The sequence below is a fragment of the Chelonoidis abingdonii genome, chromosome 2 (genome assembly GCF_003597395.2).
Source record: "Chelonoidis abingdonii isolate Lonesome George chromosome 2, CheloAbing_2.0, whole genome shotgun sequence".
NCBI classification, from domain to species: Eukaryota; Metazoa; Chordata; order Testudines; family Testudinidae; genus Chelonoidis; species Chelonoidis abingdonii.
In genome coordinates, this window is record NC_133770.1 from 213,975,458 (window position 1) to 214,000,356 (window position 24,899).

Sequence of the window (24,899 nt, forward strand, 5' to 3'; positions counted from 1 at the left end):
CACTATGGGTATTATTTTAAACGGCCACTAATAAAAAAGACTGACAGACATAAACTCAACCAAGCTTTTAAAACAAAGCAAACAACCTTTAACAGAATGAGTCAAACAATAAAAAGCCAAGAGAACAAGATTTAGGCCCAGGAACTTAAACAGAACAGGCAAGATAAACTTTCTTACAGACATACCAATTGAAATTTATTAAAAATTTTGGGATGTTTTTCTACATTTTCAAATATATTGATTTCAATTACAACACATGATACAAAGTTGACAGTGCTCACTTTATATTATTTTTTATTACAAATATTTGCACTGTAAAATGGCAAATAAAAAAATAGTATTTTTCAATTCATTTCATACAAATACTCTAGTGCACTCTTTACTGTGTGTGTGCAAATTTACACATGTAAATTTTTTTTGTTACATAACTGCATTCAAAAACAAAATAATGCAAAACTTTAGAGCCTACAAGTCCACTCAGTCCTACTTATTCAGCCAATTGCTAAGACAAACAAGTTTGCTTACATTTACGGGAGATAATGCTGCCCACATCTTATTTACAATGTCACCTGAAAGTGAGAACATGCGTTTGCATGGCACTTTTGTAGCCAGCATTGCAACGTATTTACGTGTCATTTATGCTAAACATTTGTATGCCCTTTCATGCTTCGGCCACCATTCTGGAGGACATGCTTCCATGCTGATGATGTTCGTTTAAAAAAAAAACAAAAACGCATTAATTAAATTTGTGACTGAACTCCTTGGAGGAGAATTGTATGTTTCCTGCTCTGTTTTACCTGCATTCTGCCATACATTCCATGTTATAGCAGTCTCAGATGATGACCCAGCACATGTTCATTTTAAGAACACTTTCACTGCAGATTTGACAAAAAGCAAAGAAGGTACCAATGAGAGATTTCTAAAGATAGCTATAGCTCTCGACTCAAGGTTTAAGAATCTGAAGTGCCTTTCAAAATCTGAGAGGGATGAGATGTGGAGCATGCCTCAGAAGTCTTAAAACAGCCACAGTCCGATGCAGAAACTACAGAACCCGAACTACCAAAAAAGAAAAATCAACCTTCCGCTGGTGGCAATTGACTCAGATGATGAAAATGAACATGCTTTGGTCCACACTGCTTTGGATGGTTATTGAACAGAACCTGTTATCAGCATCGATGAATATCCTCTGGAATGGTGGCTGAAGCATGAAGGGACATATGAATCTTTAGTGCATCTGGCCCATAAATATCGTGCGCCGCTGGCTATAACAGTGTCATGCGAATGCCTGTTCACACTTTCAGGTAAAATTGTAAACAGGAAGTGGGCAGCATTATCTCTTGAAAATATAAACTTGTTTGTCTTAGCGATTGACTGAACAAGAAGTAGGATTAAGTAGACTTGTAGGCTCTAAAGATTTAGATTGTTTTATTTTTGAATGCAGTTATTTTTTGTACATAACTCTACATTTGTAAGTTCAACTTTCATGATAAAGAGACTGCACTACAGTACTTGTATTAAGTGAACTGAAAAATACTATTTCTTTTATTTCTACAGTGCAAATATTTACAATAAAAAATATAAAGTGAACATGGTACATTTTGTATTCTGTGTTGTAATTGAAAGGAATATATCTGAAAATGTAGAAAACGTACAAAAGTATTTAAATAAATGGTATTTTATTATTATTTAACAATGCAATTAATCACAATAAAATTTTATAATTGCTTGACAGCCCTAGTTTAAAGTATCAATCTACTCTGAAAAATGACTTGGAAAGATGGCACTTCCTTATCTAATAGATCCATTACTCTTGTGTATTCTGAGTCATATTTTACTGAAAATCAGTGTGTCTACTCCATTATTATTTACTCCTTTAGAACTACGAAGCTGAAACTACTGAGGCTTGCTCTACATTTAAAAGTTAGGCTGACATAGCTATGGCACTCAATGGTGTGAAAAAGTCACACACCTTAGAACTGCACCTATGCTGATCTAAACCTCGGCATAGACACAGCATCTGATCTAGAGGCACGAAGAAGAGCAAAGTGGTTGGAAAAAGTATGTAGAAAGGTCCAGGTTGCAGACTTCAGTAACTGGAACATCTTTGAGTAATGCAAAGAAGGAGATTGTGACGTTGTAGAATGAACTATAAGTTTAGAAGGAAGATGAATGTCAGCCAAGTCATAACATGCAATAATATTCTGGCTGAGATCCACCTTGAAAGTCTCTGGGTAGAGACAGCAGATCTGTCTGCAACTGAAAAAAAAGTCTAGGATACTGTCTGAATGGTTTGGTTCTGTCCAGATAGAAGGCTAATGTCCTTCTTACATACAGGGTATGGAAAGCATCTTCTTGTCCAGGGTATGGAAAGCATCTTCTTGTCTAGTCTGATGTGATTTTGGGGGAAAAACTGGGAGATGAATGGTCTGATTAACATGGAATTCAGAAGACACCCTAGGTAGAAACTTTGGATGAGGTTGTGATGATAGCTTTTACTTGAAAAACACTGTAAAAGTCAGGTTGGAGAACTGGGCACACTCATGCAAGATTTCTTGCACTTTGTTAGCAGCAGTGGCAAAGAGATATATCTGTGGAAATCCCCAAGGTAAGAATATGTTGCTGAGGACTCATGAGTCTAGCTCCCATTCATAATTTTGGGAAAAGTGCCTGCTGAGATCATCATTGGTCATGGTATTTTGAAGACCTGGAAGAAGCTGAGATAACTATCTGGTTGTCTATGCACCAATTCCAGACTTTTATCTTTGGCAGAGTGAAGGGAACGTGCCCCTTCCTGATGATTGATATAAAATATGCAAGACATGCTATCTGTCATGATCTTGACTGATCTGGCTCTGAAGTAACTAAAAGCAAGCATTTTTGACTGCTCTCAACTCCAGAAGATTGATGTCGAAAAGTTGCTGTTGGGATCACAGTTTGTCCTGGATTGAGTGAGGCACTAGATGTGTCTTAGCATCCCAAAAAGGAAGCACTCTCACAGTGGTAGGGGAATCATCAATAAACAGGACTCATACACAGACCTCTGAAGTGTCTTTCCACTGACTGCAGAACCCAGCTGGGTACAGACACTTGTTTGTTCAGACTGTGTTTCTTCGGCATACAGATTGTCCTGTGCCATCCCTGAAGTAATTGAAGATGTAACCTGGCATTTTGGATTACACAGATGCAACCTGCCATGTGCCCTGTGATGGGGTGGACTCCCCACACTAACTCTGTAAAAGCTGAATTAGGCCAGGTGGGCTCAATCAGCTTAATTAGGCTGCAAGCAGGGGAGATAAAAGCTGGAGGCAGATAATTAAGGACAGGCTCACCTTTGCAGGAACAGGCAGGGCCTGTGTAAAGCCAGGTAGCTGGATGCAGAGAGGGGGGCACTGCTTCTGCAGGGAAGTAGGCTACAGAGAGGAAACTGCAGACCTGGGAGTGAGCAGGGAAGCAGAGTCAGACAAGATGAGGGAAGCCAACACCGGAGAGAGAACGAGAGTGCAAGCTGGCAGAGCTAATCCCCAGAATGGCCAGCATGAGGCACTGCTCATGTTGAGTGGACTCCCCATGACGTGCCCCAGTAGTTGAAGACAATGCCTTACTGAGGTTTGATAGCTGAGCTGAATCTTTGACATGAGATTCTTTAGGGCAGTGGTAGTCAACAGGCGGACCACAGGCCGATTTCAGACCGCCAGATGGTTTTGAATGGACAATGAAATCTTTTTATTTATTTATTATATTATTGTTATTTTTATTATTTTCTTCTCTTAAGTCTGGACCTTGACTATACCTCAACCAAGAAATTTGGACATTGACAAAAAATAATAGACTACTCCTGCTTCAGGGTGAGAAACCTGTCTGTAGGTAGGTTAGTTACTGCATGCAGAGAAGAAACGGCATCCCTGTTACTGCATGCAGAGAAGACCCTATGAAATCTATCTTTTGTACTAAAGGTTGTTGTTGAGTTTGGGTGAGTTTCTTGTGAGAGGGGTGAATTGCAACATGAAAATAGGTGTTTTGAAGGCCAAGGATTGGAAATCAATCCCTCGAATATAGGGAGGGAATCACAGTAACAAGGGTCACCATCCTGAATATATGCTGTTTAACAGTTTTTCAGACATCTGAGATCTAATACTGGTCTCCATCCTCCATACTGGGAAAGGGGGGGCAGAAAGTACTTGGAATAAAACCCCTTTCCCCTGTGCCGAGCTGGGACGGGTTCTATTGCTCCTAAATGTAGAAGAGACTACATCTCTTGTCTCAGCAACTGATTGTGAAAAGGGTCACTGAAGGGACAAGGAAGAGGGACAGCAGGGAGGGATGGATGGGAAATGGATGAGCTAACCAGATATGAAGACCTCCAAAATCCATTTGTTGCATGTTATGCTTTCCACCATGCAGTTCAAAAACATTTTACTCCCAATGGCATCTAGTCTTTAAATAACCACTTATCATTAAGTTTAGTGTTTTTGGTGGTTACAAGGACTGATACACCTTAGGAGACTGCTTTTCTGACTATTGGTTAGCCAGTATGGCGAGACAGAAATTTACTTTTGTTGCTGGCTGGGTATTTCTTACCCCAGAATTGGTGGTTATGTATATGTCTGTCCTATTTCCCAGCACTTTGTCCTGAGTTTGGTATTCTCAAGTTGTGACTCACTGAGGAACAGTGACAGTGGCGTAGTTGAGCAGGGTGAACTGCACAGCTTGTTCTGAGTAAGATTTGCACTTCATACACTGATGGAGATTTTAAGTGAAAGTTAAGTGTAGTGGGTCAAGGAGTTAAGAGATGAGATGAGTAAAGGACGTTACCTGCTTGTTATTTTCTGTTTGCTTATTTCGGGCAAGGGAAGTAGGGTCAGAAAAGAAGGAAAATTAGTGTGCGTGAAACTTTCATGAAATTGGAGCTGTGCAGATTGAAGGCAGCAGAAAAAGAAAAGAAACATAAAAGATTTATGGAATTAAAATGGATGGAAACTGAGGCGTAGAGGCAAGCAGCCGCACACACCAGAGAATTTTGGAACTTAAACAGATAAGAGTCTGACAAAGAAACTGAGACCCACAAATGGGGCTGGGAACTTAGCTTGAAACGAAGGGTTCCTGCCATATGGAGAGCCTATATAAGGTGGTGAGTGACATCATGATTTGTCTTCACTACCCCATAACACAACACCTGAAAGAAGCTCTGAAAGACAAAGGGCTTGGAATGGTGGAGGCGAACCCATGCTGCACAGCAATTACAGTCTGTGCCTTAAGAATCTGCAATCCTGCTTGTATCATTAAGCAGGGTGAGAAATTGCTAATTCACATTTTATCTATCTAGTACATTAGGCTTCGTTTGCATTTTTGTTTATTTGGTAATCTGCTTTGATCTGTTTGCTATCACTTATAATCACTTAAAATCTATCTGTAGCTAATAAACTTGTTTTATGTTTTATTTTAACTAGTGTCTCTTTAAGTGAAGTGTCTGGGAAAATCTCAGCTTGGTTAACTCAGGCTTGTTGTACTTATCTTTCCCACATTGACAGCAAAGTGAACTATACTAATGAGCTTGCATTGTACAGATCCTTGTGCAGTGCAAGACAGTATAATACTGGGTTTATATTCCAGCAAAGATGAAAGGCTGGGGAGCTGGAAAAATGACTGTTGTCTTCTGTCTGTTCTTGAGTGGCTTAGGTAAAGCATTCAGGTAACTCAGTTGGGTGGGTGGTACCACTTGCTGTCATGTTGGTTAACAATAGGGCCTGGAGAGGCTGGCTGAATCACCAGCAGAGCAGAGAGAGAGACCAGCCCAGCTGAATAGTTAGGAGGCAAAGTGGTTTCCACGGCTCCCAGACTGTACCCAGGGGGCGGGAGTTGATAACCCATCACAATGCTCTCTTACTAGTAACACCTATGAAACCGGAAACATTTCAAAAAAAAATTTTTTTTTGTTATTTCTCTTTTTCTTGAAGAAACGCTATGACAGAGTTTAGAGGCCAAATTTTCAATTTGTAGTCATAAAAAAGTGACTGTGCAGTAATACTTTAAAAGACAACCTTTCACCTAACAAAGTATCACTTCTTACCTTAGACAGATGTAACAAAAAAATATACAAGTAACATCCCAGTAAATAATGTTTGGGGCATTATCACTACTTTGTGAACTTACCTATCTGCCCAGAAAGAACACTGTAAAGTTCTGGCATTGGTGCTCCAAATACCATTCCTCTGAGTTTGTCCATTGGAGGAGCTTTATTTTGAAGGCCTCCAAACTTCCCATTGCTGCGAATTCTATCTCCTTCCCTAGTCAGTAATGTTGGGCAATGTGTGATTTTTACAACCTACATAGGTATAAAAATAAATCTCATAGGTAAAAAGTATGTAGGTATAATAAATCCGTTAAAAGAAAAAGCTTAATCATCAGTAGTGCTGGGCCAGTCGCGGTGGATCCCACAGTTTTACAGCGACCTTTATTACATTATAATGCAGGTGGTTCTACACTGAAAAGTGATTCTGTAAAAATGGCATCATGTCTATTGTATCTCAAAATTACAGAAACAAACTTGCTTTATTTAAATGTATAGTTACATTTCCTTTACAGTGCCAACTCTGCATACTCTGTCACTTGCAGAAACTTTGGAAGGTGAATTATGATCTGCCTGTTCACAGCCAGCTGACCCTTGAACGGCCAGAGCACAGAGCTCACAGTCAGACTGGCATGTTCAGCATGCTCCCTCCACTGAGGAACCCCCACTCCAAGCAAAGATTCTGAGCATTTCAGGGAGAGTCTAAGGACTAGCTCCATGGTATACAACACTCATATGGTAGTATTTTTTTTTTTTATTAAAACAAAAACCCCAGACAATTTTGTAAACATTGATACTATAGACTGTTCACTGTAAAGTGCATTGGTATTTCTGAATGAAAAGCATTTTGGGGCAGATCATTAGCTAATATATATTTGTCATAGCTCCAGCTAAGTTGAAGAAGCTATGAAAATTTACACAAGTTTAGGATCTGTCACTGTACATTTATAAGTATACAAAATCTGTAACCCAACAGGATTTTCTTTAAGCAAATACACAAACACCTGATGGTACAGTACATACCTCCCTTCTGTAATGATTGGCAGCATCCAAATTGTCAATAATGATGGTGTCACCTAAGAGCATCCCGAACACTGTAAACGTAATGAATTTTCAAAAGGTGAAACTTCTCAGAAATAAAATACTTTAAACATGTGTTAGTCTATAGTAAATTAAATGTCCAAAATGATATTGACAACTCAAAACAACAGCTTAAAAGCAGCTGTACCAGTTCTTAATAGAAACTTGCATAACCATTAACTGAGTTTTTAAAGTGTATTTGCTATATTATAGCTAAGATGCTATATCTATTGTAATTTAAATATAAAACAGCTTTTTACAACGTAATTCTCTAGCAAAAAAGACAAAAAATGAACAATAATGAAACTCAGGGTGACATTTATGATGTAAGAAAACTCTGAATGTAAGTTACAAGTTGTAGGTAGGAGGCATTTCAGCCCATCAGAATTTATTGTATTTTTATTTAATTGTAGTTTTTATTACACAAGATTTACTAAGGTTTTAGGACTGCCTCTGTGTCTAGGACACAGATGGAGGTTACTCACCTTGTGCAGCAGCTGGAGTTCTTTGAGACATGTATCTCTATAAATGCACCAATATTCAACTCCTTTCCCTCTGCTTCAGAGTTTCTTCTGTGTGAATTTGTGGTGGAAAGAACTCAGGTTGGTTTGCCTGTGTAGCCCTATACAGCCTTAATGTGGGGCATGAGGATGTACAGGGCACATGCGCGAGCCAAATGGGCAACTGCTACTGAAAATCTCTGATCAAAGACACGTCTCAATTAGTCCAAGCTGAAGTCTTGCAAATTTCCACAATAGGAACATGTTTGAGTAACCCCACAGATGCAGAGAGAGGTCTTGTGGAATGGGCTAATACACTAGAACAGTGGTTCTCAACCTGCTGTCCAATGAGAACAGAGCTGCGGCCCATGTGACATCTTCAGGGCCATACAAGTATTATTGGATGTGTCCACATAACACATTGTGGGCTGCATCAATGGTAAATAGGTTGACCCTAACCCACTAGAGAACACTCTCCTCAAGAGCCTGGAATGGAACACAATATTCCTGAGTCTCATCATTCCTCTATTAGTCTGCTCTTAGCAAATTCCTGTGAAACTCACAAGCAAAGTGTTCCATTCCTCTCTCGTGTTGGTTCACGTAGAGGATAGCCTATAACTTCTATCAGTTACTCCAGGAATTCAGATGATGGAGGTATGTTTGATAGATCCAAAAGTTCCATTCCTGCTGATGACCCATGTGGGTATCTGCATGATGCCACAAGACACTATGTATGTCTTCACCGAGAAGTCTGAAGGAATGCTTAACATAGTGAATGCTAATGGAAAGGGGGTAGGTTTAGAAGATAAAATAAAAAAAACTTAGAAAAGTTAGATGCCTGCAAGTCACAGGTGCCTGATGAAATGCATCCTAGAATACTCAAGAAGCTAATAGAGGAGGTATCTGAGCCTCCAGCTATTATCTTTGGAAAATCTTGGGAGACAGGAGAGATTCCAGAAGACTGGAGATGAGCAAATATAGTGCCCATCTATAAAAAAGGGAAATAAAAACAACACAGGAAACTATAGACCAGTTAGTTTAACTTCTGTGTCAGGGAAGATAATGGAGCAAGTAATTAAGGAAATCATCTGGAAACACTTGGAAGGTGGTAAGGTGATAGGAAATAGCCTGCATGGATTTGTAAAGAACAAATCGTATCAAACAAATATAATAGCTTTCTTTGATAGGATAACGAGTCTTGTGGATAAGGGAGAAGTGGTGGATGTGATATACCTAGACTTCAGTAAGGCATTTGATACAGTCTCTCATGACATTCTTATCAATAAACTAGGCAAATACAACTTAAATGGGGCTACTATAAGGTGGGTGCGTAACTGGCTGGATAACCATGCTCAGAGTAGTTACTGATGGTTCCCAATACTGCTGGAAAGGTATAACAGGTGGTGCTCCGCAGGGGTCTGTTTTGGGACCGGCTCTGTTCAATATCTTCACCAACGACTTAGATATTGGCATAGAAAGTACGCTTATTAAGTTTGCAGATGATACCAAACTGGGAGGGATTGCAGCTGCTTTGGAGGATAGGGTCATAATTCAAAATGATCTGGATAAATTGGAGAAATGGCCTCGTAAACAGGATGAAGTTTAACAAAGACAACTGCAAAGTGCTCCACTTAGGAAGGAACAATCAATTTCACACATACAGAATGGGAAGAGATTGTCTAGGAAGGAGTACAGCAGAAAGGGATTTAGAGGTTATAGTGGACCACAAGCTAAATATGCGACAACCGTGTGATGGTGTTGCAAGAAAAGCAAACATGATTCTGGGATGCATTAACAGGTGTGTTGTGAGAAAGACACGAAAAGTCATTCTTCTGCTCTACTCTGCGCTGGTTAGGCCTCAGCTGGAGTACTGTGCCCAGTTCTGGGCACCACATTTCAAGAAAGATATGGAGAAACTGGAGAGGGTCCAGAGAAGAGCAACAAAAATGATTAAAGGTCTTGAGAACATGACCTATGAAGGAAGGCTGAAAGAATTGGGTTTGTTTAGTTTGGAAAAGAGAAGACTGAGAGGGGATATGATAGCAGTTTTCAGGTATCTAAAAGGGTGTCATAATGAGGAGAGAGAAAACTTGTTCATCTTAGCCTCTAAGGATAGAGCAAGAAGCAATGGGCTTAAACTGCAACAAGGGTGGTTTAGGTTGGACATTAGGAAAAAGTTCCTAACTGTCAGGGTGGTTAAACACTGGAACAAATTACCTAGGGACGTTGTGGAATCGCCATCTTTGGAGATATTTAAGAGTAGGTTAGATAAATGTCTATCCGAGATGGTCTAGACAGTATTTGGTCCTGCCATGAAGGCAAGGGACTGGACTCAATGACCTCTCGAGGTCCCTTCCAGTCCTAGAATCTATGAATCATGATATGGAAATATGCATGTTAATAGTTGAGGGTTGAAAACCAATCCCCAAGATTCAACTATAGAATTACAGCTGCAAGAGTCATCTTCTTGAACTTTTGTGCTTTCACAAAGCTATTCTTTTTCGAGACCACAAAGTACTGGGAGTAAAACCCCTTCCCCCACCCCCATTCTGTGCAGGAATCCGTTATATGGCTCCTGAATGTAGAAGGAAGTCAATCTCCTGTCTCAGCAAGTGCTCATTAGAGAGGTCCCTGCAAAGGGACAGGGAAGAGGCTGGGGAGGAGAAAGATGTAAAATGGATGGAGTAGGTTGATCTAATGACCACCAGAACCCAACTGCCCAATGTAATCTTACTCCTGGGGGAATTCTGCACCAAAAAAAATAAAAATTCCGTGCATATTTTAAAAATCTGCAATATTCTATTTGTCAAAATAGCACAATTTAATCACACCAGTTTCAATTATTTTGGTAATTTATTTCAAAATACCTGTCAGCAAGTACGTCTGTAACAATACAGACCAAAAACCCCCCAAAAACAACAAAACAAAAAAAAAGATTTAGGAAATGTTTTTTTGACAAATAGATTCCATACTTGGCATATTAATACAGAACTCTGAGTAACAGTTATTTTAAACTATAATACAGAAATGTTTTTTGCACACACTCCTCAGAAGCAGCGGAAAGGCTTGGCGGAATCAGGGGTAAGAGATGATCCGAAATGCTGGGCAGGAGCCTGGGAGTGAACTTGGAGGTTTGGTGTGTGTGTGTGTGGGGGGGGGAACGACAGGTTTTTATTTTGAGGGGGTGGGGGGATTGTTAGAGAGCCTCCCCCATGCAGACCTCCGCAGACCCCTAGCCTCTCCCATTCAGTCAGGCACATCTGCCTCAGGCCCATGTGCCCCTGCAGCAACACATCTCTGTCCCCATGTGGCCCTGAAGCCCCCCTCCTATTCAGTTCCTGGATCAATGCTGTCACTCCATTAGCTCCTGAGCCCTTGCCCCAGTCTGTCCCCTCCATTAGCCCTTCTGAACCCCTGTCTATGACCCCTCAGTAGCCTGGTGTGTCCTGCTCTGTCCATCCTGTGCCTCCTCACCTAGCCCTGCAGTGAGGAAAGCAGCATCTTTGCCAGCTGGCTGCCTTATTTTTTGGAGCCACAGCAATCCCTGGTGGGTGAAAAGTGTAACTACAGCACTTCTCCAGCAGAAAACAGATTCTGCTGAGAAAAAAAAAATCTGTGAGGGATATGACTTCTTTGTGTGCGCAGTGGCACAGAATCCCCCACCCTCCGGGAGTATAGTTTGCTCCCATGCCAGCTGGAAGTGAGAGAGGCGGTTCCTAAATGGAGGAAGATGGGTAAATGCAGCAGAAAGATCATAAATGGGGGTTGATCGAGACCCTTAACCAGTCTGTTAAAATTGATGCTTTGAAGATGAGGGTGGCTGCATAGTCGAAACAGATGTAGTGTGGCTCAGTGGGTCTTTGGAAACCCAAGAATTGTGTGGGATAGAATCGGATGCTATCTGAGATCTACTAAATCTATGTTTGTTTGCAGATGTGTAGATTCCAAGTGACTGAAATGTGGCCCTGGAATCCTTCAAGGTCTGTAATTATTCATCAATTGTCTGCAAAGAGTTTGATTCCACCAAAAAGAAGGTCCTGAACAGTGTTCTGAAACTCCCAAGGGAATCTCAAGAGCTGCAGTCAAGATGCCTGCCACATAATAGTGGCCATGGAGATGGAGTGTGCTGCCGCATCAGCCATATCTAAGGAGGCTAATAGCGAAGTCTGAGCCAATAGCTGACCTTCAGCTATAATGTTCAATAAAAGAAGTAAATTTTGAAAAATTGGTGCGATTGTACTTTGCCATGAGCACTTCTTAATTCACAATCCTAAATTGCAAGGGCACAGATTAATAGGTTTTACAGTGAAAATGGTCTCTGTCATAGCTGTCTGCAGTATTCATTTACAGCTTCAACTGCCAAAAACTGGGTGCAGGATCTGAAAACAAAAATTTTGAGTCTTTTGCTGGGACAAAGTACTTCTACCAAGTCTTTTGTGTGTGGGGGAGGCACCATTGCTGGGGTCTGCCAGATGGTTTAGGCACGATATAGGAGGGCTTCATTTATAGGTAGAGCCACTTGTGCACAGAAGGTGACATTTGCAGAATGTCCAAGATTTTATGTTGAGATTCCTCCTCTAGTTGCATCTGCAATGAGCATGCAATCTGTTTCACCTGGTCCTGCAATTCTTTGAACTCACGGCCAGGGAAGGAGGAAGAGCCATCACAGCCTCATCTGGGGAAGATGAGGTCATGGTTGTGGGTGGAAAATGTTTCCTCTTGCAACTGAGGAGGCTAAAGTAGGGGGCTGCCTGTTCCAATAGTTCCTTTGAGAGAGACCAACACTGTTGATGGTAAGTGTCCCAAGGGTCCTGGGCGGAGGGGGGATGATAACGCACTGGAGGTGGCACCCATTGATGTTCATACTATGGAGGAGGAGTGGGAGTGTGCCATTCACATTAATAGTTCTTCTCCCTGTAAGTATCAGGGAGGGAGCCCTGTAGCGATAGGTAGGGGAATATTGGATAGAGACATGGGAATCAGAAGAAAAATCCTATACAATGTCCAGAGTGGAGCCCTACCTTGCTCCAAACCTGGTGGAAAATCCAGTGGCAGCAGACAGATTTGTAATTCTGGTGACCATGACAATCCTGGTACTGACAGGTGCTTGGTACCCATTAAGAGGGGAGATAGTGGCTCATCAGAGACACGCAGATCTTTGGAATACCTAAAGTCCTGTGGTACCAAGTGAGATAATGAAGATAGAAGAGGAACCTACTTTGATGAGTCCTTTGTAGAAGTGTGAGTACCAATGATACTAGATGCCTCAAAGAGTGTGAAGCCTGAGGCAATTTAACCTTCTGTAGTACTGAGGTCATGCGGCTAGGTACCAAAGGTTGCAAAAGAGGGTCCACTGGTACTGCTAGTAGCGGGCCTGTTTCTCCCTGCTGCTCTGATCATGCTTAGGTGGTACAAAAGACTGTTTAGGCATCAAAGTACGTTTGGAACTGTAGTTCTCAGATGAACTCAGTGTCTTGGAGACCTATCAGTACTGAAGGAGTCTGAAGTCTCAACAGTACCCAGCAAAGGATGGAGGATTTAGAAAAAGCTAGTTTCAGTGGAGACAGATATTTTTGAAATAGACTGTCTATGAGACCTGGAACTCCTCTTCTTTGAGGCATTTCCAGTACCTTTTGACGATTTCTCCTTCAAAGGTCTGAGTGAACGTGGTGCCGATACAGACAGAGCAATAAGCTCACCTGGTGGCTGATGGGTCCTCTGACCTGAATCAGAGGCATGATGAGGAGACAGCTCCATCTTGAAAAGTTTGAGTCTGATCTGTCAACTTTTTTCTAGCCCTGCTCTTGAGGGCTACATAGAAGTTACACTTTTGAGGGATGTGCATGTCCCCCAGAGACTAATATAACAGGAATGTCTGTCACTGAGCAGGATAGTGTTTGGGCAAGTGAGACAATGCTTGAATCCTGGTGATCCCAGCATACCCATGTAAAAGAGGAAAAGGGTCTCACTCCCTCCCGCCACCGAGGGTGAAGGTAGTAAGGGGAAAAATGAGGGAATAAAATAAAGACCCTCCAAATGAAAGAAATGAACTAAACAAAACACTAATAAGGGCTAAACTAAATTAGAAGGCAAGCTTAACAAACAACCAAGCGGGAAGGCTAAACCACTCCATCTCTGGCCCAGGTGGTTGAGAAGGAACTGAGGACAATTGGCCCATGCAGCCCTATAAAACCTCTGTGTAGGCGTTAGGATGCTTAGGAAGCATGCATGGGCTGAACAGGCATTGCTACTGAAAGTCCCCAATGGAAGAAAAATGCCGCACCTGAAGTGGAGCATCCATAAGGACGCTACTCAAAGATTACTTAGCTGGAAGTATACTTCCCCCACAACATTCTCTCTTGAAATCTTCAGAAGAGAAGTAAGGTTACTGCACTTGCATTTAATTTAAGCAGATCAACTGATTACAACTGCTGTGAAGACTCATACAAAGTACTCTTATTCCAGGAGTGTTCTCTCTATTCCTTCCATAATGTGTCCTTGTTTGGTTAATCCTCCGGATAGCAAGAAACATACATTACCACAGAAATCAAAGATCCATGGTGTCATAAACAGATAGTCAAGGGTTGATGTCCCTTTTACCTGTAAAGGGTTAAGAAGCTCAGTAAACCTAGGCTGACACCTGACCAGAGGACCAATAGGGGGACAAGATACTTTCAAATCTTGGTGGAGGGAAGTCTTTGTTTGTGCTCTTTGTTTTGGATGTTGTTCACTCTTGGGACTAAGAGGGACCAGACGTACATCCAGGCTCTCCAAATCTTTCTGAATCAGTCTTTCATGTGTCAACAACTTGTCTAAGCTAACTAGCCAGCCGCAAGGCGGATTAGCCTCTCTATGTTCTGTTCTCTCCAAACTGTGCCAAATCGCTTTTTTTGCTGCCGCAAACGGATCTTTCCTCACCTCCTGTTGCCTGTAGCTTTGAATCTAAGGCTAGCAGGGGGTTTCCTCTGGGCTCTATCGAATCTGAGTACCCGCTGTAAAGTAATCTCTTCCGCTCCTGATTTTACAGAGATGATTTTTACCTTTTCTTTCTTTAATTAAAAGCTTTCTTTTTTAAGAACCTGATTGATTTTTCCTTGTTTAAGATCCAAGGGGATTGGGTCTGAACTCACCAGGGATTGGTGGAGGGGGAAAGGAAGGGGGATGGTTAATTCCTCCTTGTTTTAAGATTCAAGGAGTTTAAATCTGTGTTCATCAGGGAATTGGTGAAGCCTCTCAAGGCAACCCAGAGAGGAGAAAGTCTGAGGGGGGACAGGGAGTGCGCCAGACATTGGATTTCTGGCTGGTGGCAGCATTACCAAATCTAAGCTTAGAAGTGTTCATGCAGGTCCCCACTTTTGCACTCTAAAGTTCAAAGTGGGGGGAAAAAACCTTGACACATGGACTTTTTTTCCCAAGTCCATTCTCCTGACAGGAAAGGACTATGCCATACAAGGTATTTTCTAAGTGTCAAACTTTGTTTAGTCTTCTGTTATATGTTTCAAGCATTGTGGTTTCTACTACTTCCCTTGGAAGACTGTTGGAAAATGTTTATTGTAATATTGCAACACCAGAAAATTATTGCCAAACCCTAAGCAATAGTCTATCATTTGAACGTTCATGAAAAGTAGAATCTGAGTGAAATGAAGGCAGATGCATAACTTTGTGAAAAGATTTGGAGGAAAACTGGTTTATGATTAATATTGGAGATGAATGCTGCAACTCTGGTAACGTGATAAAAAATACCAGATTATATTTAGTTTTGGACAGATCTTTAAAAGCTTAAGAAAGCCAGGGTTTGAAATAGTATATTGCTAGAAAAGGTATGATTATACATAATCCAGCTAGGATGTATCTTGGTCTGAGGTGATATGATACCCTACGTAGTTTTGAAAAGACAAGGAACAGCAAACAGTGTAACATAGTACTTTGGAAAATATTTTTAAAACTTATATCAAGATTGACTCCAATTATTTTGAAACAAACTGGAGTTTATGAGATAATGGTGAAGTTTTTGTTTTAAAATTAAATATATGGAAGAGAAAGTAGGAGAATGACAATCAAGAATGAAGAACGGTAAAAGTGGTCATTGTTAAAATCTTCTTGTCATTTGCAAATTAACATTACTGTCATTCTCTCTAACACAAGTTATGCGATTGCTTTGGTAAAAGGCAAATTTGTAAAGATTTTAATGGCGATCACACACTATATGATTTGGTATGGTTTCTGTGTCTCCTCTGTTTATAAATTAAGATAATACTTCTTTAGTGACATTTACCTATCTGACAATGCTCTACATTCTCTGGAAATGTTAACAAATCTCTGGCAAATACAGGGTTTCCAATAGGTCTGAAGTGATTTCTTCCATTTCGTAAGTGAGGTAAAGTCCTGGTTTTAAAAAAAGAAAACAAATTACATTTCATTTTATTCTACCATGGTTTTTGACACACTAATCAGAAACACGAAACTATATTTGATCTACATATTAACACTTCAATACCAGGACTTGGAAGTTTCCACCATTAATACATATTACCTGAGGAAACCCAAATTCCTAGTGATATATAATTGAACTGATCTGACTTCAAGAGTTACTTTTGAAAGTAACAGTCCTATGTAGGCCAGATTTGATACACAGTTTAACAAACAGCTGAAAAACCATATTTTTTGTTTTATCTGCCACCCACCCAAGATACTTAAGTACTAGTGCACTGAAATAGCAAATGCATATAAATGTTATCTATTTAAATTGATTATTTAGATTCCTTTTGGGGCACAGCTGAAACCTGAAATTCTACATTGCATCTTCTCCTTCCAGGAAATGGATCTGTATAGTAATTTGAATGACTACAGATGATTTCCAGGAACATGCTCATGATTTGAACAGAAAAAGTTAGGGTTTCAAAGTACTAAGTGATAGGTCCAAATATCTAATTCTATGTACCATAACATTATCCAATAATATTTTGTTAATTGTAAAGGAGTTATGTACGGTCTCCTGTACTGTAAGTGAAAAGCTTCTTCTAGAATATAGTAAGTAACAATACACAAAGTTAAATTTATAAAACTGGGATATTACTTAAGATTTTAAGCTACATTCCTGCTAGTTAACATGATTGTGAAGACATTTTCTAATTAGAATTCTTTGCTAATATAAAGGTTAAACAAAATTAGAAAAAAAATATAGAAGGAAAAGTTTTCCAGGAAAACAAAAAGTACAATTTTTTTCTTTTACCTGTTCCAATCTGGGAGAGTCTTCTTGTAAACAGAATCAAGAGGCAAGACTTGCTGTCGACCCTGGGTTTCATCAAAAATACGACGAGCAGCAGTAGTAGTTAAGGTGACTACACAGTCCATATCACTAGCCATATGCCAAGAGATGACCTTCGCTGCTTTGTCATCCTCAATCTGTGCTAAATGTGCAATCTGTACAACAGAAGTAAAGAATACTTGTTGGAAACAAGATCACTTATGTTTTTCCTGCTAACCACAATCCGTCTTCAATTGAAGGCTCATTACAATAACTGGGCAATTTTGATGGGATGCTGTTGGCACCCCTTTCTGGAGGCTGCTTTTCCAGAGGTTACTTAGAAACTTGTGCAGGAGCTTACTGACTGAACAGCTTGAAGTTCTTCACCATGGAATTGTTGTGAAAAGGACTAACAAAACTCACCTTCCCTAAAATGTCCTGATTGTCTTTGGGATAGTTTGAAAGGGTACATGCTCTTCTTGGAGATTTCTTTACTCCTTCCTGCTCCAATCTCTTTTGTTTTATGAGAGAATCAACATATTGCAACTGTAAATTAAAACTGAAAGTTAACAATTGTACAACATCTCGTCTTGTAGAGAAAGATTTTACCTAGCTGTAAATCAGGTTTCTGCTGTGAAGCATACAAAATCTGGATCAGACTTAGTATGGCTCTATTCTAGTTGGTGTCAGAGGAAAACAAGAAGTGGCATCACAACAATAGTCCTTTTGCTGAAATAATTCAGGTGCCTATTTCATTTTCTATCTGTCAGACTGGTTAATTGCTTCATGAGGAAATGAAGGTGCCTGCCTTACGCCAAGACAGAAGAGGAACTGAAGAAAGTGCAAGAGTCAGAGGGAAGGATTGTAGCTGGGCGGTGAGAACAAAATTTTGGAAGGCTGCAATTAGGCTCTCCACCTAAAGGTTAAGCTAACAGAGGGAAATCAACTGGCTAGACTGTTGAATGCATAGAAAAACGATTGTATTGGTTCATGACAAAATAATATATATTATTTATAACCTTCATTTCTGTATTCAATTATTTCAATAATGAAATCAAAACTTTACCAATGCAAGATGTCTCAGATTCTTTAAAGAGTAACTCATTTTTCAGGGAAATTGATAATGGGAGATATTGTACTGAACCTCTAAATTACTAATTTTAATTCAGTGTTGGTCAGTAATGTGTGAAATGTATAATCATCTGTATAATATTATAAATAGCAATCCTCAAAACTGGCACTTCTACTGGTAGTCTCTGCCAAGAAGCAAGGACTACATATGGACAGATACAGCTAAATACCCACCTTCAGAAACGGTCCCTTCAAATAAGTATTCTGGCATACTGACAGAACAGTAAATGAAAGCTTGCTTTACATAAGGAATTAAGCACAGTTTTTGGCACTAATTCATATAAGTGACCATTAAGTTTACACCTTAGAGTTTTGGTAGATAAGTATGTATGGATTACACATTTTATCTGATTTTCTGATATAACACAAGCTGAGAGTTGGCTTTACTTGTACAGTGTTAAATATGTTGCTTGTTGTGAAATAAACAATTAAAAAGGAAATTAAAAAGCCATACTATGCTTGTCTGTGGAATATTAATTTGATGCTGTTTCAGTTCATTCTTCAGGTGAGATTGTTTTGTTTCAGCTTCCTGGACCTGATCTGAAACAATTTAATAATCAACACTTAGCATGGTAGGTAATGTTGGAATGGAAAATTTATTAGCCAACGAATTATCTTCTAGGGGTATTCCTTCCCCTTGTTAGAGATATTTCCATTACAATTGCTTTCCAGTGTATACTGGACACACCTCAGATTTAATGACAAGAGTCCTGGGCTTGGCCAGACTGCAAACAATTTCTCTTCAAATAAGTGCTTTCCAATTATATTGAAACAGCTTTGAAAACAAAGACGTAAACCCAATAATTTTGTCTTACTCTCCATTCAATCTAACAAATCAAAACAAAAATGTTTTAAAAAGCAGTGCATAGTGCACAGCTCGTGTCCAGATCTCCTATCTTAGATAGGAATGTCTGAAATCTGAGAATGCTCCTAAAAGTTCCTCTACCACAAGTTATTAGAACCCAGCTTTGCATCGAGAGCCCATATTAGAACTACACCTATGGAATTTAACCCTGATCTTAGTACTGCAACTAGCAAATGTTTCTTATAATTTATCAATATTCTTCATTTATCTTATATTAGCAATTAACAATAAGAGAAAGAGTTCAAAATACGTGGCACATAAAACAAACGAAATATTTGAGTCAATAAGAAGGCTGATCCAAACAAAGTAAGTTTAAGAATAACCAAAATGTACAAGTATATTTTTGTTACTTTTATTTATCTCACTCTTTCATGTAAGTCTTCCCTACATATCTGACTGACGGCTTCTTCCTTAACTTCTTTTTATAAACAACTATGACTGCTGTAGGGACACACAAACATATACAACCAACAGAGATTCATACTTTTGGGTGTTATGGTCTCTAGGGTGAGCAGAGAAAAATTACATGATGAAACTTTAGATATCCACTTTTGAAGTGTTGGCTTTAACACTTCAAAAAGGTAGTCTGATTTATATTTAGGCAACTAAACATAAATTTATATTTAGGCAACTAAAAGGTAGTCTGATTTTCAGCAAGCTGAGCACCCACATCTCTCACTGAAGAAATGAAAGTGCTCAGAAGCTGTGAGAATTAGGGCACTGACCTAAGCGCCCACCTTTAGGCACCCATGTTAGAAAACTTTGGCCTAAGGGTTTTGCCTCACGTCAAGATAACTGCTAGGCCTTTTATATGTACACCTAGTCAAATAACCACACGCTTTTCTCCCAATGCAACAAACACTACGTTTTTCCAAAATAAACTATCAAATTTGTTTCCTCATTTTTCAGTTTGATATTTACAATTTCTTTAATATCAAAATCATAATAGGAAAAAACTAGTTTCCTTCCTGAGAAAATAGTTAAAACATTTTTTTTTATTTTAAAGGTATATATGTAAATGACATGACTTACATTTCATTTCAGTAATAAGCTGCTCAGTGGTATCAAACATATTTCTGTATACAGCTATTGACTTAGATAGTTCATCTTTCTCTCTTGTAAGCGTTGCCATTCGCTGCTGTTTCTTAAAATCTAAATTATTTAAACACATCAACATTCCGTTAACAATACTAACAGAAGTACATATTAAAATGTCACATAGCTTGATGTAGAGGAAAGATACTCAAAACCAACATGGATATTTTTTGGGTGGAAATAAGAGTCAAACTTTAGGAATGAGAGAATGAGAAGTATTTTGAAGCTACTTTTGAAACTCACCATTGTAAAACATAAATGATAGACGGTATGGTTCCAGAGGTTTTGCCAAAGCTGGTAAGTCTGCCTCAAATTCAAGAATATATTCAGTGCTATCTCTTCCAGGGCTATTTTCTGCCAGCACTAGATTCTGTAGAAACAAATATATACACATCATATAAGATGCACCAATATATCACAACAAATACAATTTAACTTACGAATTTTTCCTAGTTAAATATCACATCGCTAAGTACTATTTATAAAATATAGATAAAGTTTTAAATAGTTATTGATAAATTTCAAAGTCAGTATCTGTTATCCTTAAGTAACAATATTTATAATTTCTTTTCTTAATAAAAATTTGAAGATTGAATACTCTATACCTTAAGTTTGAGGACTAAAATATCAGATTTGCTTTATGAAAGAATTGTAGTTTTAACTATATGTTTTATCAGTAAGATCAAACAAACATTTAGAAAAAATATACCTTATACTTTCTCCCATAAATAAAATTTTCCTGGAAGCATTAGAGTGCATTTATATCATGTGAACACAATGCAAACACAATGGGAAACTAGGCCAAATATATAAACCCAGGTAAGAAAAGTGCCTAACTCCCAATTAGGGTGACCAGATGTTCCAATTTTATAGGGACAGTCCTGATATTCGGGGATTTTTCTTATGTAGGTGCCTATTACCCCTCACCCCTGCCCCGATTTTTCACACTTTCTATCTGGTCACTCAGCTCCCAACGCTGAGTTAAAGTTGCTGCTGTTACTATGGAAACAGACAGTAGGTCCCAAGTGAATGAACAAAGTTATGACAGATAGAGAAGTCATTTTATTATTAAAGGGCACTTTCTCTAAGATGAAAATTTACCCGCTTCCAAACACTATATTTTTAGATCTATTTCTCAATAATTTGTTATTAAAACCTCATCTTTCCCTACAGTTTAATATAGCAAATACCACAACCATCAAAAATGATATAAAAGTAAAACTAGTATGGTAAACTTAAATAATGGCACATACATAGCATCTTTCCCAAGCTTTGTACAAGTGATGATCACAATAAATCTAATGCTGAACTCCATTGTTAATGCTGAGAGATTTCTTTGTAACCAGACAAGAGATCCATTTTTTAAAGGTCACCAATACAAGAAGAAATAAAACAATACAACCTTTAGAGAAATTCAATGACCTCCAAAAAGATATTGCAACTACATATTTGGTCAGTAACTACTAAGAAATGAAAATTCTAGAAAGTCATAATTTAAGTTCTGTTACAGATATTATAGATCCAAATTGTTTCCCCATTCCCCTCATTTCTTCATGTTCACAAAACTCAAAATACCGGCGAAAACCTATGTGGTTATCATTTTCATGATGCTAACTGGTACTTCCCCATACTTCTAGGCAAGATGGAATGCTGCCATAATTTAAGAATATCCCTGAATTTCTGATGCAAAACTATAGCTGAATAAAAAGTTAAAAGCTGTTTCACAACTAACAAAGACCTCAATCCTGCAAACACTTAATGCGCATGAATAGACCCATTGAATTCAATAGGTCTACTCATGTATATTAAGTTATATGAAATCAAAAGGTTCTCAGCTACTATAAATGGGAGCACTGGTGGTTATTAAGGCTATGTCTACATTGCCAAGTAAAGGTATGATTGTAGCATGGATAGGCATACCTGTGTTAGCTTTAATGGGTAACAATAATAGGACAGATGTGGTGGCATGGACTTCAACATAGGCTAGCAATCAGCGTACTAGCCCTCAAAAGTATGTCTACACTGCATTTCAGACCATGCCTACTAGCTCAGGTAGACAGACTTGCTAGCAAACTAAAAACTGTAGTGTGGATGCTGCAGCACTTGCAGCAGCTTGGGCTAGCCACCCGAGCTTGGTCCCTGGAACCAGATTGGTTAGCCTGAGCTGCCGCCAGTTCCACAACATCCACACTGTTATTTTTAGCCAAGCTAACACAAGTCTGTCTCTGGGCTGGCAGGTAAGCTCCCAGCTGCGGTGTAGACATGCCCTCAAGGGCTGGTATTCTGATTGCTAGCCTGTGCTGAAGTCCAATACAACGCAAACTACTTTTTTGTAGTGTACACCATCCTCCTATTATTACCTGTGCTAGCTACAATAATGCTAACACGGGGTATGCCAGACCATGCAACAATCACATCTTAACCTGGCAATGCAGATATGCCTTTAAACAACTCGACCTGCTAATGGAAGGAGAAGGAATACACGAGTCACTGAAGATGGTTACTACCATAGTACACTCTCATTCCCTCAAGGGAGAGAGAGAGAGGGACAACAGGAGTTCCTGTCCAAAGCAGTAGGATCTTACCATGCCAGAATGAAAGAGCAAGCAGGACAGCTGAAAACCAGGAAAAGATAACTGGGAAAGAAAGAAGGTTCATAGCATAAGTAGAGGGAGACTGTAACATTGTCAGCTGCTGTTGAGGCAGGAAGAAGGGAGTTTGGCTGCCAGACTGGCTCTTTGAGGGCAGGTGGTAGTGGTTGGAGAGAGACATTTTATTATTTCTGCTTCCAGAAGCTAGTGTGAAGCACTATCCAGCACTTTCCTCGAGACTGGTACTCCATGATATTAAATAATTTCCCCCCTCCCTACGGAAAAGTTTTGAATAAATTGCTCAATATAAAAGAAAAACTATTATAGGACTAAGAGGATAATATACTTTTTGCGATGTCACGCACACATTCCATTTACATGTTTCAAGAAGATCTCAATATGTTTAGCTTATCAAAAGAAGTTTAGCTTATCAAAAGACGTCAGAGGTGAATTGATTAGAATGTATCAGTAATCTTCATAAGGGGAAAATACCAGGTATAAAAGAGCTCTTATCTAGTGGAGAAAGGCGTAACAAGAACTAACGGCTAGAAACTGAAACCAGACAAATTCAGATCAGAAATAAAGCACAAATTTTGAATAATGAGGGTAACTGACCATTGGAACAAACTGCCAAGGCAAGTGGTGGATTCTTGATGTCTTCAAATCAAGAATGGATGCTTTACTAGACAACCTGCTTTAGCAAAGCAACTTATTGGGCTCAATACACAGATAACAGTGATATTTGATGGCTTCTGATATACAGGAAATCAGATTAGATAGTTTCATGGTCCCTTTAAGCCTTAAAAATCTATGATTCTATGAAAAAAACAAGGAATTCCATTAAAAACTAATTAAAATTACTGAAATGTCACCTACAAATAAAAATACATTTTTCATTGTGATTAAAACAAACACTTACAATGATTTCAGCAGATCCTCTGTTAAATGGAAACTCAATTGTTTTAACTTTCCCCTGAAAGACTGGGATCTCTGTATCTTCTTCACTGGAACTCTTAATTGCAGCTATTATCTTGCCAACCAAATCATATCCTGTACGGTTGTTGTATTCATCCTTAATAAAAAAGATGAAACAAAAATGAGTTTGTGTAGGTCACGAATAAGAATTGCACTAAATATTTAGGACAGAAAACTTCCCCCACCAAACTCTTTGCTAACATGACCCCATTTTAATGAATTATTTCCTCCTGAGACCCCAGACAGCATCTGAAGATGCCATTTTGTAGAGCAAAATGATATCCTCCGTACAGCTTGACCTCATGAGCAAGCATGAGTGAGATCACACTCAATGGAACAAGGTGGTGTCCTCCACACACTAGGGACTGCCACAACTCCATCCGCTGATGGTGCAATCCAGTTTTGGAACCCTTGATTTAGGGTAAATGTTTTTATTCAAGGAGTCACCAGGTGGCGCGGTTACAGAACCTTTCAAACTCTTTCTTAGCATGTGAGGAAACATTCAGGCTTGGGAAGATAGAGTGTGGTGCTAGTTTTTGTTATGTAAAGTTCTAGGTAAAGGCAGTGGTCCATGGAGAGTAGAGCTGCAGCCAAAAGTTTCTATTCAGGCTTGACAGGATTTTTCACCCCTAGTTCTGAAGACGCCTTCATTGAACATTCCAGTAGAAAGCTTTCTGGGTCCACTTGGAGAAGGATCAACAGAGCATTTGTCAGGAATGTATCCCTCACCAAGGAAAAACAGGCACCTAGAATGCCCATTGAGTGAAACAGCAGCATCACAAAAGGGGCAAGTTTTAAATCCCAGGGAATTGTTTTAGCCATATTGGCGAAGGTTCTGGAATTGGGAGTATTCCCTAATGAATTATAAAGCTTTTAGGTTTTTTTTTGGCCAAGGCATGTAAACAAACGAGTAAATACACTATCTACACTTACTAGCTAACAAGAGATTGCATGGTGTGCAGAGTAAACAGATACTGTGGGGGTTCTGTCTTGTTGCAATGGGCAGTAAGAAGGAACTGAGGGATGGTTGTTCTTCTCAGCCCTTTATGTCCTTGGGTTGAAGCCAAGAGCACATCTAGGGCGCAGAGGCAGCACCAGCAGATACTACTAGTTTAAAAGAATCTGATCACACATTTATGGTATCTATGTGCACCAGAAGTGAAACATGTGGATAATCGCTTGAAATAGTAGTAGTGGTACTCAAATTTGTTTTGTAGAAGTTATCTACTGTCCAGAACTTAAAGCCAAAGTTGGCATCTGGCCACTAGACTGGTTGACACTGGTTTCACAACAAGGATCATGGAATCTCTGGAACACTTAAACACTAATGTTATAATTAGGAATATCT

General features: G+C 39.3%; 1 protein-coding gene across 3 annotated transcripts in view; it reads right to left on the bottom strand.

The window, feature by feature from the left end:
• SMCHD1 (structural maintenance of chromosomes flexible hinge domain containing 1) overlaps positions 1 to 24,899 on the bottom strand; it is a 187,044-nt gene that overhangs the window by 6,069 nt on the left and 156,076 nt on the right. For 2 of the 3 annotated variants that reach the window (XM_032772509.2, XM_075062953.1), the window contains exons 37-45: positions 23,496 to 23,648; positions 20,229 to 20,355; positions 19,923 to 20,042; positions 18,480 to 18,565; positions 17,318 to 17,440; positions 16,880 to 17,070; positions 15,923 to 16,032; positions 7,091 to 7,161; positions 6,151 to 6,322 (exon numbers count right to left, since the gene is read on the bottom strand). In XM_032772509.2, the coding sequence (XP_032628400.1) occupies positions 6,151 to 6,322; positions 7,091 to 7,161; positions 15,923 to 16,032; positions 16,880 to 17,070; positions 17,318 to 17,440; positions 18,480 to 18,565; positions 19,923 to 20,042; positions 20,229 to 20,355; positions 23,496 to 23,648 (1,153 nt within the window). Of the gene's footprint in view, positions 1 to 6,150; positions 6,323 to 7,090; positions 7,162 to 7,676; positions 7,848 to 15,922; positions 16,033 to 16,879; positions 17,071 to 17,317; positions 17,441 to 18,479; positions 18,566 to 19,922; positions 20,043 to 20,228; positions 20,356 to 23,495; positions 23,649 to 24,899 lie in introns of those variants that run through there. The other variant, XM_075062954.1, reaches the window with a different exon arrangement.